Source organism: Xenia sp. Carnegie-2017, unplaced genomic scaffold (genome assembly GCF_021976095.1).
Source record: "Xenia sp. Carnegie-2017 unplaced genomic scaffold, XeniaSp_v1 HiC_scaffold_1, whole genome shotgun sequence".
NCBI classification, from domain to species: Eukaryota; Metazoa; Cnidaria; class Anthozoa; order Malacalcyonacea; family Xeniidae; genus Xenia; species Xenia sp. Carnegie-2017.
The window spans coordinates 6,378,986-6,398,664 of record NW_025813402.1 but is presented as its reverse complement, the minus strand read 5'-3'; the positions used below and the strand labels follow the sequence as shown (position 1 = coordinate 6,398,664).

Here is a 19,679-nt window from a genome sequence, read left to right as displayed (position 1 = left end):
TAAGAAGGTGTCTGCAGGTATGAGAGTTTTTGTCTGTTGTGGTATGTTCCCTGATTCTGGTGGATAAATGGCGCGAAGTTTCGCCAATGTATCGGGAATTACATCCCGCGCAATTGAATTCATATACCAGCATAGATTTAATTGAATCAGGGATTGGGTCTTTGAATGAGAAAAGGTTTTTGATTTTGAATGATGTGAAAATTAGTCGAATGTCAATATCTGTACAGAAGAGTTTCATAATGTTTGTAAGTCTGCGTTGTGTGTGTCGTGAGTAATGCCCATTTTTTCGCGCATTTAAGATTTGCTCTAACCAAACGCTATTCAAAAAACAAATTCAAACACTCCAGTTTTTTATGTCATGGAATGGTTTCCTTATTACAGTCCGGAAATTCTTGATTCATAAACTCAAAACCAAAATCATAGCTAAAATAACCCCTGAACAAAAATACTGAGAATGACCTTCGTAAAATTTTCATTAGAATACCATATCTAGGCAAACAGGATGAACGTTTGGTTTTCAATCTTCTTCGTAAAATTCGCCGTAGCTTAAAAATTCCCATCAAACCTATAGTTATATATGAAACAAAAAAGACATCAATTTTCTGTCCCAAAAATGACAAATTTACGGAACTCTCTAAAGCCAATGTTATATATGAATTCAAATGTCCAGGCTGTGGTCATACATACATAGGCAAAACTGAACGAAACCTACACACAAGACTAACCCAACATGCCACTAATTACAATAATTCTAGTGCTATCTCACAACATTCACTCATTTGTCCAGACGCCAACTACATCTCACACCTTTTCTCACTTCCTGACGTTGATTCCGACCCCGATCTCACACGCGTGCCACTTAATCCTTGTAATTTGATTCCAAGTAACACCAAAATCTTATATCGCTGTAAAAATAATAATCCTAATCAACTTTCATCTTAGAAGCACTTTTGATAAAACGCAATATGCCACAACTTAATAGTGGTCTAAAAGCTCGTAAGAAACTATTAATGTAAGTATACTGCCTGATTGTTTGGTCTTATAGTTCTCTAATTACATAACTGTCATTTCCGCTTGTAAATATATAAGAGTTTCGCAGCCTGCATTGTAAAATATAAGTCTGATGATGTCTTTGGAATAAAGACGAAATATTACACAATCTTTGTTTCAAACTCTTGTAATATCTTCAATATCAAGAAAGCGAGATGTCCCTCTTCGGAATTTATTTTATTTTGTATTATTTGAAATTGTCTGCTTGTCCTGGTTACGCCTGATGTATGGTAGTTTGAAGTATAGAGTTGTTATTTTGGAAATGAAAATTCCCGATACATTGGCGAAACTTCGCGCCATTTATCCAACAGAATCAGGGAACATACCACAATAGACAAAAACTCTCATATCTATCGACACCTTCTAAAATCTCACTCAACTAAAATCAACTATTCACCCTCTTCCTTCAAAATCATCGACACTGCCGACACATCATTCACCCTTAAAATCAAAGAAGCACTCCACATTAACAAAACTAACCCTGTCCTCAATATTCAAGTTTTTGAATTCAATACAATATTTAGTTTATAATACGCTCGGACGCTCCCCATTAATTTATCTTATTTCCTTTTTATTGTTATAATTTCTGTATCATATTACTTTTATATAAACCTTGTATCACCTATCATTTCACTCATACTGAAGATGGCATCATGAGATGTCGAAACATGTCTATTTTCAAAAAACATGTCGTTTATCTTAAATGTGCATTGGCAATAGTGCTTTTACGAAATAATGGAAACATTATATGTTAACACGATCCGTTTTTAGAATCCGACCAATAGATCGTGAAACGCGACTTTAAAGTCGCTTAATAGCGCACCAGGAATTAATCTCCTCGGCGTCATTTGATGTTATTTTGTTATTTTGTAACAGTTGCGAGAAGTTAAGGGTTTAAATTAATTATTAATTGTTCTGCATTTGCCTCAAAATGCTGTGGATATTTTACAAATGTTGTTGATTCAAGTTACTTCCTATTCTGAATTTTACCATTTGTTTTATGGTAAGCTGACGCGTGTCTGTTTTCTTTAATAAGGAAAAACTTCAAATTAAGCGACTGTTTTTAGAGTTTTAGCGAAGTGGCTTGAGAAGCATTTACTTTACAGAATACTTTTCATAAGTATAATAATCGAAACCATCAATGAACAGGATTCAATTTTTTCAAATTAGTCTACTGTAAATTTTTTAGCGTGTAAGTTTGCAGTTCTTTTACAATGCGTTATTTTGATGAACACAAATTGTAAAATATAAAGATTTCCTTTGAGTTTTGATAAATTTGCAAGTAAGTTTCCTATCGACATTCGACACTCGATTTACGCCCGCCATTAAAAAGCAATTATGTTACAGGAGAACCAAACAATTTTTTCCTTGAGGGAAATAGAAGATTTGGCATAATACCATTGAAGCGTTGTATTGTTAAATGTATGTTACATGTTAAATGACAAGTTTTATTGTAAAATGTATCATGTAAAACAATGAATATTTTGGCTTTTGCCTCAAACCGTCACGTTAACTGACGCTGTTTGATGATTTGGTCTGTCATAGTGTAAGTAACTAAACACTATTCATAAGCAACTTCTTTAAGTAATTAGAAGATGATATAACATTGCACTGCGTCTAGATCTACCACACATGTGCTTGGTGCTACCACAGCAATATCTTAATCGGAAGACGGTCAACAATAATTTCACTTAATAAAAGAAATAGAAGATGAGTAGTTCAGAAAGGGATAAATCATCTTCAGGTCGTCGAACACATAATTGCGCTAAATGCTTGAATCATGGCATTATAACGCCACTACTAAATCACAAAAAATTCTGTCAATTTAAAGATTGCCCTTGCAATAAATGCAAAATTGTGTCGAGACGGCCAACGAGAGAACGTTCAAGAGATCTTGCTGCCGAACACAGAGAGGAGCAAGAAATTGTTGAGCCAATGTTCGATGGCTATGACGAAGAACATGTCCCTGAATTCAGTGGATTGCAAATGAATTTACCTAGACGATCAGGTACTCTTACATGTTTGGATATTGATACATTTATTTAGCAATGTCGTACAACTATATTCTTGTGTGAAGCAAAAGCATCATTTCATGATTACTGTAAAAAAAACTGTAAAAAAAACACGTGCGGTGGTAATTCTTCTTCCTGCGTTCAAAGTCGTTTTAAAACTTCTGGTATGTGGTTTGAAATATCTTATTTATAAAGAGCAAGCATAATAGGAAAAATATTGTAAAGATATTTCTTTAGACGATACTGCTGTAAATTTTCGACGGTTAACGTTTTCTATTTTCTAATGACTTTAACATCGAACATAAAATACATGAATGTCATGCAGTTTTTATGAAATAACATCACATTGAAAGCTTTAAATAAACTCAACGCTCTATTTCGTGTAAATTTTAAACCAAACAGAGATTGTTCTTCATTTGTATGTATAAACTTCAACTGTGCTAACAAAAACATTGTTAATGTAATTTATGAATATGATCTTGCTGAAATTGTCGACTTTGAGTATTGACGTCTTTAACTTAGCAGACTAAACAATAACGCGGACATTAATAACAATGAAAGAAATAATGAATAAAACCGCTGTATGATCCTTTGTAATGTGATATCCCATGAAAAACACTGACTCAAAAACTCATAAAGTGTAAGAAAGAGTAGTGAATGCTTTGCGCATTTTGTGTGCACATGTTTCAAGACGAAAGGTTGCATTTTTCGGGCTTTAAAAAAATTCTATTAGGAGGCCCTAGGTATAACCTCCTTTGCCTTTCTTTATCGGGCTTGTGTACATTGTGCGCTTATCTCACTACACCAATTTTTGTAATATATCGGCAAATTTTCGATGAAATCTCAACCCAAAGTTTTGAAAGGTTTAAAATTACACTAACGCTTCGATATTATTACAAATTTACTCCAAATAAACATTAGTCAGCGTCATTATAAATAGATTTTCAGCTCAAAATGTGTCCCACGATTACTAATAAACACTAATGTTTGCCACTGTTCTCTGGAAGCCATGTTTTCAGAAGAAAGAAGACTGAGAATTTCTGGTGTGAGGCAGCCAGTGTATCTATGAAGCTTGTGATGGTGATAACGATGTTTTCGTGCAGTTGATATTAAAGAATTTGCGCTCGTAACCCTCGTCATCTCTTTGAGCCTCCACCACCGCCATCATTACCAACTCCCTCGTCAGTGGTGATTGCCAATCCAATGATATGGCATAATCCATCCAACGATAACCACAGCAATCCATATTTTTACCCCTTGTTTTCACCACAGCCTGTGCAGCCAGTAAATCCGTTCCCTACTCCTCCTGATTTCAGCCATTTCACTCCATGTTCCAGGGGAGCCTCTACAATAACGCGTCCAAGCTTTCTCTCGGCAAACGGCCAAGAACGAAACGAAACATAAGACATTGAAACATTTACTTATGACATGGATACGATTGAAGAATAGGTCATGGACAATCACGCTTAATATTGATTTTAAGCTGTTTCATTCACAGACCTAGATTAACTTTTTACACAATAGCACTTTAACTATTTTAGCACAAGGGAATTTATTACTCAGTAGCTCTTTTTTTTTATTTCATTTCATGATAACATACTAATAAGTATTCTTATTTTTTATTGTGAAGATATCTACGAGAAAGGAGAATATTGGTTTACTTTAATTCATCTTTGTAATAAATCCTTTTATAAACATTTTAAGTATTATTATTGTTTTAAACGAGATCTTGTGTGAGATTGATATATCTTAAACTTATTTTTCGCTTCATTCAAACTATTTTTGTAAAGTATAAAACTTTAACGTGTTTCCACTATACAAAAATCGCCACATTTTCATGACCAATTATACAAAACGAAGAGGCACCAACATGTGAGGGGAGGGGATACTGCTTTCCATATTTCCCATACGAAGGTCTTTTTATATTTATCTTGAAATTATCAGTTAAATAAAACAGTTCGTGATATGTGTAAGTAATATTACGGAGTTTTGCCTACCCAACAATACTAAATCCTGCAGGCGTTCATGAGAAGAATATCAAAATCAGAATGTTTTCATTACAACATTAGTAACTAACAAAATCTTTGGCAATAAGTTACAAGCTGCCTAAAACAAATGAAAATGTGTCAATTAGAAGTCTGATTTTAGTTGATTAGGTAAATCGAGAACTGGACGCCAAGTTCAGTTCTACAGTCTGTCTAGTCAACATAGCTATTAGCTAATGTGTTTTACTTTTTGAGAAATTTCGTCGAATTACGGAATGTAAAAATAAAATACTGCTTACCTACATAAGATAACTAAAATACAAAAGTTTATTTTTGTAAAATATTATCTAGATGACTGGCCTTCTTCACGTGCAAGCAAATTAATCCCATAAAAGTTTGACCATTGTTGCTAGTGTTGTCCAAAACCACTGACCAAATCTGCCTGTCAGCAAAATGTTAACAAGTCAAGTCATCTATTCATAGTTGCAGTCAGAATTTCATTCAGTTTCCTGGTGTGAAAACACACATACTCAATAGTTGTTTGTGAAATTTCAAATGATTTCTATAATGTCACATTTTGGGAGACTTCAGACTTGCACCTAATTTATTACCTGGCAGTCTGTCTAACATTCTTTAAAAATAAATCATAAAAAATGCAGCAAACTCAACCAAACATCATGTATATGCATATATTTTCCAGTGGGATATAAAGTTACTACTGACATCAATACCATATCCTTTAATGATTTTCATCAATAACAGGGTCGATCAAAAGACTAGAGGAGAAAGCGGCCATTTATTGATATGTAAATTGTGTTCGTTTTAGACGGTGCTGTTTGAATTAGATTAAGCTCTTAATTCTGATGCGCGGCAAAATTCCTTGCCACTGTTGCAAATATCGCTTTTTTATGAATAATTACTTATTCGAAACTGCTATTAAGAGCATAAACTGCTATTAACAGCGCATGACAGCAAACCAGGAATGAATCAATGAGTCATTAGACTCCTAGGCGCCATGTAGAATTTTACGGTAGGTTGATTTTACTTAGTTGTGCTTACATTTATGATAGTTTAAATGTTTAAATTGAGCAATAATTGTTCTGCATTTGCATCAAAAGGCTGCTAATATTTTATAATTGTTGTTGATTCTAGTTACTACCTACTCTGAATTTTACCATTTGTTCTATTGTAAGCTGACGCGTGTCTCTTCTTAATAAGGAAAAACTTTAACTTAAGCGACTGTTTTTTTAGAGTTTTAGCGAAGTGTCGTGAGAACCATTTACTTTACTGAATACATTTTTCGTACGTATAATAATCAAAACCATCAATGAACAGGATTCAATTTTTAAATTAATCTAATGTAAATTTTCTAGCGTGTATGTTTGCAGTTCTTTTACAATGTGTTACTTTGATGAACAAAATTGTAAAATATAAAGATTTCTTTTAAGTTTTGATAAATTCGCAAGTAATTTTTCTATTGACATTCGACGTACGCCCGCCATTAAAAGCAATTATGTTGCAAAAGAACCAATCAATTTATTGAATGCGGGAAATACAAGATTTGGCATAATACCATTAAAGCGTTGGATTGTTAAATATATGTTTTGATGCGTATAAATGACGCGTTTTGTTGTAAATGTATCATGTAAAACAATGAATATTTCGGCTTTTGCTCCAACATCAAGTTAACTGACGCTGTTTGATGATATGGTCTGTCATAATGTTAAATTTAACACAATGCATAAGCAACTTCCGTAATTAGGAAGATGATATAACATTGCACTGCGTCTAGATCTACCACACATGTGCTTGGTGCTACTCACAGCAAGATCTTAATCGGAAGACGGTCAAGTATAATTTCACTTAATAAAAGAAAGAGAAGATGAGTAGTTCAGATATGGATAATTCATCTTCAGGTCGACGAACACATAATTGCGCTAAATGCTTAGTTCATGGCATTATAAAGCCACTACGAAATCACAAAAAATTCTGTCAATTTAAAGATTGCCCTTACAATAAATGCAAAATTGTGTCGAGACGGCCAACGAGAGAACGTTCAATAGAGCCTGTTGCCCAACACAGAGACGAGCAAGAAATTGTTGAGCCAATGTTCGATGGCTATGACGAAGAACATGTCCCTGAATTGAGTGGATTGCAAATGAATTCACCTAGACGATCAGGTACTCTTACATATTTGATATTGATACATTTATTTAGCAATGTCGTACAACTATATTCTTTGTAAGCATCATTTCATGATTACAATCAAGTTGCTTGCAATACAATTGTTTTAAAAGGCAACTGTAAAAACACGTGTGGTGTTAACTCTTCCCTGCGTTCAAAGTCGTTTTAAAACTCTGGTATGTGGTTTGAAATATCTTATTTATAAAAGCGAGCATAATAGGAAAATTATTGTAAAGATATTTCGTTAGACGATACTGCTGTAAATTTTCGACAGTTAACGTTTTCTATTTTCTAATGACTTTAACATCGAACCTAAAATACATGAATGTCATGCAGTTTTATGAAATAACTTCATATCGAAGGCTTTTAATAAACTCAACGCTCTATGTCGCGTAAATTTTAAACCAAACAGAGTTTGTTCTTCATTTGTATGTATAAACTTCAACTGTGCTAACAAAACATTGTTAATGTAATTTATGAATATGATCTTGCTGAAATTGTCGACTTTGAGTATTGACGTCTTTAACTTAGCAGACTAAACAATAACGCGGACATTAATAACAATGAAAGAAATAATGAATAAAACCGCTGTATGATCCTTTGTAATGTGATATCCCATGAAAAACACTGACTCAAAACTCATAAAGTGTAAGAAAGAGTAGTGAATGCTTTGCGCATTTTGTGTGCACATGTTTCAAGACGAAAAGTTGCATTTTCGGGCTTTAAAAATTCTATTAAGAGGCCCTAGGTATAACCTCCTTTGCCTTTCTTTATCGGGCTTGTGTACATTGTGCGCTTATCTCACTACACCAATTTTTGTAATATATCGGTAAATTTTCGATGAAATCTCAACCCAAAGTTTTGAAAGGTTCAAAATTACACTAACGCTTCGATATTACAAATTTACTCCAAATAAACATTAGTCAGCGTCATTATAAATAGATTTTCAGCTCAAAATGTGTCCCACGATTACTAATAAACACTAATGTTTGCCACTGGTGTATGTTTTCAGAGAAAAGAAGACGAGAATTTCTGGTAGAGTGGGAACAGCCAGAAGCCAAAAGAGGTAGAGGTTCTGTTGGACGCCATTTAACCAACACAAGAAGTACAATAACGCCACAAGATGTACAGCAGCTGATTGATATCTTTCCTGACGAAGACATATGTGTGCTCCAGTGTATCTATGAAGCTTGTGATGGTGATAACGATGTTTTCGTGCAGTTGATATTAAAGAATTTGCGCTCGTAACCCTCGTCATCTCTTTGAGCCTCCACCACCGCCATCATTATCAACTCCCTCAGTGGTGATTGCCAATCCAATGATATGGCATAATCCATCCAACGATAACCACAGCAATCCATATTTTTACCCCTTGTTTTCACAACAGCCTGTGCAGCCAATAAATCCGTTCCCTACTCCTCCTGACAGCCATTTCCTCCATGTTCCAGGGAAACCCTACAATAACGTCCAAGCTTTCTCTCGGCAAACGGCCAAGAACGAAACGAAACATAAGACATTGAAACATTTACTTATGACATGGATACGATTGAAGAATAGGTCATGGACAATCACGCTTAATATTGATTTTAAGCTGTTTCATTCTACAGACCTAGATTAACTTTTTACACAATAGCACTTTAACTATTTTAGCACAAAGGGAATTTATTACTCAGTAGCTCTTTTTTATTTCATTTCATGATAACATACAAATAAGTATTCTTATTTTTATTGTGAAGATATCTACGAGAAAGGAGAATATTGGCTTTACAATTCATCTTTGTAATAAATCCTTTTATAAACATTTTAAGTATTATTATTGTTTTAAACGAGATCTTGTGTGAGATTGATATATCTTAAACTTATTTTTCGCTTCATTCAAACTATTTTTGTAAAGTATAAAACTTTAACGTGTTTCCACTATACAAAAATCGCCACATTTTCATGACCAAGTATACAAAACGAAGAGGCACCAACATGTGAGGGGAGGGGAGACTGCTTTCCATATTTCCCATACGAAGGTCTTTTTATATTTATCTTGAAATTATCAGTTAAATAAAACACTTCGTGATATGTGTAAGTAATATTACGGAGTGTTTTGCCTACCCACAATACTAAATCCTGCAGGCGTTCATGAGAAGAATATCAGAATCAGAATGTTTTCATTACAACATTAGTAACTAACAAAATCTTTGGCAATAAGTTACAAGCTGCCTAAAACAAATGAAAATGTGTCAATTAGAAGTCTGATTTTAGTTGATTAGGTAAATCGAGAACTGGACGCCAAGTTCAGTTCTACAGTCTGTCTAGTCAACATAGCTATTAGCTAATGTGTTTTACTTTGAGAAATTTCGTCGAATTACGGAACAAAAATAAAATACTGCTTACCTACATAAGATAACTAAAATACAAAAGTTTATTTTGTAAAATATTATCTAGATGACTGGCCTTCTTCACGTAAGCAAATTAATCCCATAAAAGTTTGACCATTGTTGCTAGTGTTGTCCAAAACCACTCGACCAAATCTGCCTGTCAGCAAAATGTTAACAAGTCAAGTCATCTATTCATAGTTGCAGTCAGAATTTCATTCAGTTTCCTGGTGTGAAAACACATACTCAATAGTTGTTTGTGAAATTTCAAATGATTTCTATAATGTCACATTTTGGGAGACTTCAGACTTGCACCTAATTTATTACCTGGCAGTCTGTCTAACATTCTTTAAAAATAAATCATAAAAAATGCAGCAAACTCAACCAAACATCATGTATATGCATATATTTTCCAGTGGGATATAAAGTTACTACTGACATCAATACCATATCCTTTAATGATTTTCATCAATAACAGGGTCGATCAAAAGACTAGAGGAGAAAGCGGCCATTTATTGATATGAAAATTGTGTTCGTTTTAGACGGTGCTGTTTGAATTAGATTAAGCTCTTATTCTGATGCGCGGCAAAATTCCTTGCCACTGTTGCAAATATCGCTTTTTATGAATAATTACTTATTCGAAACTGCTATTAAGAGCATAAACTGCTATTAACAGCGCATGACAGCAAACCAGAATGAATCAATGAGTCATTAGACCTAGGCGCCATGTAGAATTTTACGGTAGGTTGATTTTACTTAGTTGTGCTTACATTTATGATAGTTTAAATGTTTAAATTGAGCAATAATTGTTCTGCATTTGCATCAAAAGGCTGCTAATATTTTATAATTGTTGTTGATTCTAGTTACTACCTACTTCTGAATTTTACCATTTGTTCTATTGTAAGCTGACGCGTCTCTTTTCTTAATAAGGAAAAACTTTAACTTAAGCGACTGTTTTTAGAGTTTTAGCGAAGTGTCTTGAGAACCATTTACTTTACTGAATACATTTTTCGTACGTATAATAATCAAAACCATCAATGAACAGGATTCAATTTTTCAAATTAATCTAATGTAAATTTTCTAGCGTGTATGTTTGCAGTTCTTTTACAATGTGTTATTTTGATGAACAAAATTGTAAAATATAAAGATTTCTTTTAAGTTTTGATAAATTGCAAGTAATTTTTCTATTGACATTCGACGTACGCCCGCCATTAAAAGCAATTATGTTGCAAAGAACCAATCAATTTATTGAATGCGGGAAATACAAGATTTGGCATAATACCATTAAAGCGTTGGATTGTTAAATATATGTTTTGATGCGTATAAATGACGCGTTTTGTTGTAAAATGTATCATGTAAAACAATGAATATTTGGCTTTTGCCCAACATCAAGTTAACTGACGCTGTTTGATGATATGGTCTGTCATAATGTTAAATTTAACACAATGCATAAGCAACTTCCGTAATTAGGAAGATGATATAACATTGCACTGCGTCTAGATCTACCACACATGTGCTTGGTGCTACTCACAGCAAGATCTTAATCGGAAGACGGTCAAGTATAATTTCCTTAATAAAAGAAAGAGAAGATGAGTAGTTCAGATATGGATAATTCATCTTCAGGTCGACGAACACATAATTGCGCTAAATGCTTCAATCATGGCATTATAAAGCCACTACGAAATCACAAAAATTCTGTCAATTTAAAGATTGCCCTTGCAATAAATGCAAATTGTGTCGAGAGCCAACGAGAGAACGTTCAATAGAGCCTGTTGCCCAACACAGAGACGAGCAAGAAATTGTTGAGCCAATGTTCGATGGCTATGACGAAGAACATGTCCCTGAATTGAGTGGATTGCAAATGAATTCACCTAGACGATCAGGTACTCTTACATATTTGGATATTGATACATTTATTTAGCAATGTCGTACAACTATATTCTGTGTAAGCATCATTTCATGATTACAATCAAGTTGCTTGCAATACAATTGTTTTAAAAGGCAACTGTAAAAACACGTGCGGTGTTAACTCTTCTTCCTGCGTTCAAAGTCGTTTTAAAACTTCTGGTATGTGGTTTGAAATATCTTATTTATAAAAAGCGAGCATAATAGGAAAATTATTGTAAAGATATTTCGTTAGACGATACTGCTGTAAATTTTCGACAGTTAACGTTTTCTATTTTCTAATGACTTTAACATCGAACCTAAAATACATGAATGTCATGCAGTTTTTATGAAATAACTTCATATCGAAGGCTTTAAATAAACTCAACGCTCTATGTCGCGTAAATTTTAAACCAAACAGAGTTTGTTCTTCATTTGTATGTATAAACTTCAACTGTGCTAACAAAAACATTGTTAATGTAATTTATGAATATGATCTTGCTGAAATTGTCGACTTTGAGTATTGACGTCTTTAACTTAGCAGACTAAACAATAACGCGGACATTAATAACAATGAAAGAAATAATGAATAAAACCGCTGTATGATCCTTTGTAATGTGATATCCCATGAAAAACACTGACTCAAAAACTCATAAAGTGTAAGAAAGAGTAGTGAATGCTTTGCGCATTTTGTGTGCACATGTTTCAAGACGAAAAGTTGCATTTTTCGGGCTTTAAAAAAATTCTATTAAGAGGCCCTAGGTATAACCTCCTTTGCCTTTCTTTATCGGGCTTGTGTACATTGTGCGCTTATCTCACTACACCAATTTTTGTAATATATCGGTAAATTTTCGATGAAATCTCAACCCAAAGTTTTGAAAGGTTCAAAATTACACTAACGCTTCGATATTATTACAAATTTACTCCAAATAAACATTAGTCAGCGTCATTATAAATAGATTTTCAGCTCAAAATGTGTCCCACGATTACTAATAAACACTAATGTTTGCCACTGGTGTATGTTTTCAGAGAAAAGAAGACGAGAATTTCTGGTAGAGTGGGAACAGCCAGAAGCCAAAAGAGGTAGAGGTTCTGTTGGACGCCATTTAACCAACACAAGAAGTACAATAACGCCACAAGATGTACAGCAGCTGATTGATATCTTTCCTGACGAAGACATATGTGTGCTCCAGTGTATCTATGAAGCTTGTGATGGTGATAACGATGTTTTCGTGCAGTTGATATTAAAGAATTTGCGCTCGTAACCCTCGTCATCTCTTTGAGCCTCCACCACCGCCTATCATTACCAACTCCTCGTCAGTGGTGATTGCCAATCCAATGATATGGCATAATCCATCCAACGATAACCACAGCAATCCATATTTTTACCCCTTGTTTTCACAACAGCCTGTGCAGCCAATAAATCCGTTCCCTACCCTCCTGATTTCAGCCATTTCACTCCATGTTCCAGGGGAACTCTACAATAACGCGTCCAAGCTCTCGGCAAACGGCCAAGAACGAAACGAAACATAAGACATTGAAACATTTACTTATGACATGGATACGATTGAAGAATAGGTCATGGACAATCACGCTTAATATTGATTTTAAGCTGTTTCATTCACAGACCTAGATTAACTTTTTACACAATAGCACTTTAACTATTTTAGCACAAAGGAATTTACTCAGTAGCTCTTTTTTATTTCATTTCATGATAACATACAAATAAGTATTCTTATTTTTTATTGTGAAGATATCTACGAGAAAGGAGAATATTGGTTTACTTTAATTCATCTTTGTAATAAATCCTTTTATAAACATTTTAAGTATTATTATTGTTTTAAACGAGATCTTGTGTGAGATTGATATATCTTAAACTTATTTTTCGCTTCATTCAAACTATTTTTGTAAAGTATAAAACTTTAACGTGTTTCCACTATACAAAAATCGCCACATTTTCATGACCAAGTATACAAAACGAAGAGGCACCAACATGTGAGGGGAGGGGAGACTGCTTTCCATATTTCCCATACGAAGGTCTTTTTATATTTATCTTGAAATTATCAGTTAAATAAAACAGTTCGTGATATGTGTAAGTAATATTACGGAGTGTTTTGCCTACCCACAATACTAAATCCTGCAGGCGTTCATGAGAAGAATATCAGAATCAGAATGTTTTCATTACAACATTAGTAACTAACAAAATCTTTGGCAATAAGTTACAAGCTGCCTAAAACAAATGAAAATGTGTCAATTAGAAGTCTGATTTTAGTTGATTAGGTAAATCGAGAACTGGACGCCAAGTTCAGTTCTACAGTCTGTCTAGTCAACATAGCTATTAGCTAATGTGTTTTACTTTTTGAGAAATTTCGTCGAATTACGGAATGTAAAAATAAAATACTGCTTACCTACATAAGATAACTAAAATACAAAAGTTTATTTTTTGTAAAATATTATCTAGATGACTGGCCTTCTTCACGTGCAAGCAAATTAATCCCATAAAAGTTTGACCATTGTTGCTAGTGTTGTCCAAACCACTCGACCAAATCTGCCTGTCAGCAAAATGTTAACAAGTCAAGTCATCTATTCATAGTTGCAGTCAGAATTTCATTCAGTTTCCTGGTGTGAAAACACACATACTCAATAGTTGTTTGTGAAATTTCAAATGATTTCTATAATGTCACATTTTTGGGAGACTTCAGACTTGCACCTAATTTATTACCTGGCAGTCTGTCTAACATTCTTTAAAATAAATCATAAAAAATGCAGCAAACTCAACCAAACATCATGTATATGCATATATTTTCCAGTGGGGATATAAAGTTACTACTGACATCAATACCATATCCTTTAATGATTTTCATCAATAACAGGGTCGATCAAAAAGACTAGAGGAGAAAGCGGCCATTTATTGATATGAAAATTGTGTTCGTTTTAGACGGTGCTGTTTGAATTAGATTAAGCTCTTAATTCTGATGCGCGGCAAAATTCCTTGCCACTGTTGCAAATATCGCTTTTTTATGAATAATTACTTATTCGAAACTGCTATTAAGATCATAAACTGCTATTAACAGCGCATGACAGCAAACCAGGAATGAATCAATGAGTCATTAGACTCCTAGGCGCCATGTAGAATTTTACGGTAGGTTGATTTTACTTAGTTGTGCTTACATTTATGATAGTTTAAATGTTTAAATTGAGCAATAATTGTTCTGCATTTGCATCAAAAGGCTGCTAATATTTTATAATTGTTGTTGATTCTAGTTACTACCTACTTCTGAATTTTACCATTTGTTCTATTGTAAGCTGACGCGTGTCTGTTTTCTTAATAAGGAAAAACTTTAACTTAAGCGACTGTTTTTTTAGAGTTTTGGCGAAGTGTCTTGAGAACCATTTACTTTACTGAATACATTTTTCGTACGTATAATAATCAAAACTATCAATGAACAGGATTCAATTTTTTCAAATTAATCTAATGTAAATTTTCTAGCGTGTATGTTTGCAGTTCTTTTACAATGTGTTACTTTGATGAACAAAAATTGTAAAATATAAAGATTTCTTTTAAGTTTTGATAAATTCGCAAGTAATTTTTCTATTGACATTCGACGTACGCCCGCCATTAAAAGCAATTATGTTGCAAAAGAACCAATCAATTTATTGAATGCGGGAAATACAAGATTTGGCATAATACCATTAAAGCGTTGGATTGTTAAATATATGTTTTGATGCGTATAAATGACGCGTTTTGTTGTAAAATGTATCATGTAAAACAATGAATATTTCGGCTTTTGCCTCCAACATCAAGTTAACTGACGCTGTTTGATGATATGGTCTGTCATAATGTTAAATTTAACACAATGCATAAGCAACTTCCGTAATTAGGAAGATGATATAACATTGCACTGCGTCTAGATCTACCACACATGTGCTTGGTGCTACTCACAGCAAGATCTTAATCGGAAGACGGTCAAGTATAATTTCACTTAATAAAAGAAAGAGAAGATGAGTAGTTCAGATATGGATAATTCATCTTCAGGTCGACGAACACATAATTGCGCTAAATGCTTCAATCATGGCATTATAAAGCCACTACGAAATCACAAAAATTCTGTCAATTTAAAGATTGCCCCTTGCAATAAATGCAAAATTGTGTCGAGACGGCCAACGAGAGAACGTTCAATAGAGCCTGTTGCCCAACACAGAGACGAGCAAGAAATTGTTGAGCCAATGTTCGATGGCTATGACGAAGAACATGTCCCTGAATTGAGTGGATTGCAAATGAATTCACCTAGACGATCAGGTACTTTATATTTGGATATTGATACATTTATTTAGCAATGTCGTACAACTATATTCTTGTGTAAGCATCATTTCATGATTACAATCAAGTTGCTTGCAATACAATTGTTTTAAAAAGGCAACTGTAAAAAAACACGTGCGGTGTTAACTCTTCTTCCTGCGTTCAAAGTCGTTTTAAAACTCTGGTATGTGGTTTGAAATATCTTATTTATAAAAAGCGAGCATAATAGGAAAATTATTGTAAAGATATTTCGTTAGACGATACTGCTGTAAATTTTCGACAGTTAACGTTTTCTATTTTCTAATGACTTTAACATCGAACCTAAAATACATGAATGTCATGCAGTTTTTATGAAATAACTTCATATCGAAGGCTTTAAATAAACTCAACGCTCTATTTCGCGTAAATTTTAAACCAAACAGAGTTTGTTCTTCATTTGTATGTATAAACTTCAACTGTGCTAACAAAAACATTGTTAATGTAATTTATGAATATGATCTTGCTGAAATTGTCGACTTTGAGTATTGACGTCTTTAACTTAGCAAACTAAACAATAACGCGGACATTAATAACAATGAAAGAAATAATGAATAAAACCGCTGTATGATCCTTTGTAATGGGATATCCCATGAAAAACACTGACTCTAAAACTCATAAAGTGTAAGAAAGAGTAGTGAATGCTTTGCGCATTTTGTGTGCACATGTTTCAAGACGAAAATTTGCATTTTTCGGGCTTTAAAAAAATTCTATTAAGAGGCCCTAGGTATAACCTCCTTTGCCATTCTTTATCGGGCTTGTGCACATTGTGCGTTTATCTCACTACACCAATTTTTGTAATATATGGGTAAATTTTCGATGAAATCTCAACCCAAAGTTTTGAAAGGTTTAAAATTACACTAACGCTTCAATATTATTACAAATTTACTCCAAATAAACATTAGTCAGCATCATTATAAATAGATTTTCACCTCAAAATGTGTCCCACGATTACTAATAAACACTAATGTTTGACCCTGTATGTTTTCAGAGAAAAGAAGACGAGATTTTCTTGTACAGTGGGAACAGCCAGAAGCCAAAAGAGGTAGAGGTTCTGTTGGACGCCATTTAACCAACACAAGAAGTACAATAACGCCACAAGATGTACAGCAGCTGATTGATATCTTCCCTGACGAAGACATATGTGATCTCCAGTGTATCTATGAATCTTGTGATGGTGATAACGATGTTTTCGTGCAGTTGATATTAAAGAATTTGCGCCTCGTAACCCTCGTCATCTCTTTGAGCCTCCACCACCGCCATCATTACCAACTCCCTCGTCAGTGGTGATTGCCAATCCATTAATATGGCATAATCCATTCAATGATAACCACTGCAATCCATATTTTTATCCCTCGTTTTCACCACAGCCAGTGCAGCCAGTAAATCCGTTCCCTACTCCTCCTGATTTCAGCCATTTCACTCCATATTCCAGGGGAACTCTACAATAACGCGTCCAAGCTTTCTCAGCAAACGGCCAAGAACGAAACGAAACATAAGACATTGAAACATTTCCTTATGACATGGACAAGATAGAAGAATAGATCATGAACAATCATGCTTAATATGGATTTGAAGCGTTTTCATTCACAGACCTAGATTAAGTTTTTACACAAGGAATTTATTACTCAGTAGCGCTTTTTTTCATTTGATTTCATGATGACATACAAATAATTATTCTTATATCTACGAGAAAGGAGAATTTTGGTTTACTTTAATTCATCTTTGTAATAAATCCTTTTATAAACATTTTAAGTATTATTATTGTGTTAAACGAGATCTTGTGTGAGATTGATATAATTTAAACTTATTTTCGTTTCATTCAAATTATTTTTGTAAAGTATTAAAACTTTAACGTGTTTCCACTATACATAAATCACCACGTTTCATGACCAAGTATACAAAACGAGGAGGAACCAACATGTGAGGGGAGGGGACTGCCTCCCATATTTCATACGAAGGTCTCTTATATTTATCTTGAAATTATCAGTTAAATAAAACAGTTCGTGATATGTGTAAGTAATATTACGGAGTGTTTTGCCTACCCACAATACTAAATCCTGCAGGCGTTCATGAGAAGAATATCAGAATCAGAATGTTTTCATTACAACATTAGTAACTAATAAAATCTTTGGCAATAAGTTACAAGCTGCCTAAAACAAATGAAAATGTGTCAATTAGAAGTCTGATTTTAGTTGATTAGGTTAAATCGAGAACTGGACTCAGTTCAGTTCTACAGTCTGTCTAGTCAACATAGCTATTAGCTAATGTGTTTTACTTTTGAGAAATTTCGTCGAATTACAGAATGTAAAAATAAAATACTGCTTACCTACATAAGATAACTAAAATACAAAAGTTTATTTTTGTAAAATATTATATAGATGACTGGCCTCTTTACGTGCAAGCAAATTAATCCCATAAAAGTTTGACCATTGTTGCTAGTGTTGTCCAAAACCACTGACCAAATCTGCCTGTCAGCAAAATGTTAACAAGGCAAGTCATCTATTCATAGTTGCAGTCAGAATTTCATTCAGTTTCCTGGTGTGCAAACACACATGTTCAATAGTTGTTTGTGAAATTTCAAATGATTTCTATAATGTCACATTTTTGGGAGACTTCAGACTTGCACCTAATTTATTACCTAGCAGTCTGTCTAACATTCTTTAAAAATAAATCATAAAAAAATGCAGCAAACTCAACCAAACATCATGTATATGCATATATTTTCCAGTGGGGATATAAAGTTACTACTGACATCAATACCATATCCTTTAATGATTTTCATCAATAACAGGGTCGATCAAAAAGACTAGAGGAGAAAGCGGCCATTTATTGATATGTAAATTGTGTTTGTTTTAGACGGTGCTGTTTGAATGAGATTAAGATCTTGTTCTGATGCGCGGCAAAATTCCCTTGCCACTGCTGCAAATATCGCTTTTTATGAATAATTACTTATTTGAAACTGCTATTAAGAGCATAAACTGCTATTAACAGCGCATGACAGCAAACCAGGAATGAATCAATGAGTCATTAGACTCCTAGGCGCCATGTAGAATTTTACGGTAGGTTGATTTTACTTAGTTGTGCTTACATTTATGATAGTTTAAATGTTTAAATTGAGCAATAATTGTTCTGCATTTGCATCAAAATGCTGCTAATATTTTATAATTGTTGTTGATTCTAGTTACTACCTACTTCTGAATTTTACCATTTGTTCTATTGTAAGCTGACGCTTGTCTTTTCTTAATAAGAAAAACTTTAACTTAAGCGACTGTTTTTTAGAGTTTTAACGAAGTGTCTTGAGAACCATTTACTTTACTGAATACATTTTCGTACGTATAATAATCAAAACCATCAATGAACATGATTCAATTTTTCAAATTAATCTAATGTAAATTTTCTAGCGTGTATGTTTGCAGTTCCTTTTACAATGTGTTACTTTGATGAACAAAATTGTAAAATATAAAGATTTCTTTTAAGTTTTGATAAATTCGCAAGTAATTTTTCTATTGACATTCGACGTACGCCCGCCATTAAAAGCAATTATGTTGCAAGAGAACCAATCAATTTATTGAATGACGGGAAATACAAGATTTGGCATAATACCATTAAAGTTGGTTGAAATAATGTGATGTTTGCGTATAAATGGATTGTTTGTAAAATGTACATGTAAAAAATAATTTCGGCTTTTGCCTTAACATCAATCTGACGGATGATATGGTCTGTCATAATGCAATAATAGTGTAATTAGGAATATGAATAACTTCTAGATCTACACACATGTGGTCTACACATGGGAAGACGGAATAATTTCACATGAAAAGATAGATGGAGATAAATTCATCTTAGAAGAACATGAAAT

General features: G+C 33.6%; 1 protein-coding gene across 1 annotated transcript; it reads left to right on the top strand.

The window, feature by feature from the left end:
• Positions 1-2,181: 2,181 nt before the first annotated feature.
• On the top strand, positions 2,182-8,479 carry LOC124459573 (doublesex- and mab-3-related transcription factor 3-like). Its single transcript, XM_047009037.1, has 2 exons — positions 2,182-3,058; positions 8,244-8,479. The coding sequence occupies exons 1-2, from the start codon at positions 2,761-2,763 to the stop codon at positions 8,477-8,479; spliced, it is 534 nt and encodes a 177-aa protein (XP_046864993.1). The 5' UTR covers positions 2,182-2,760.
• Positions 8,480-19,679: the final 11,200 nt, after the last annotated feature.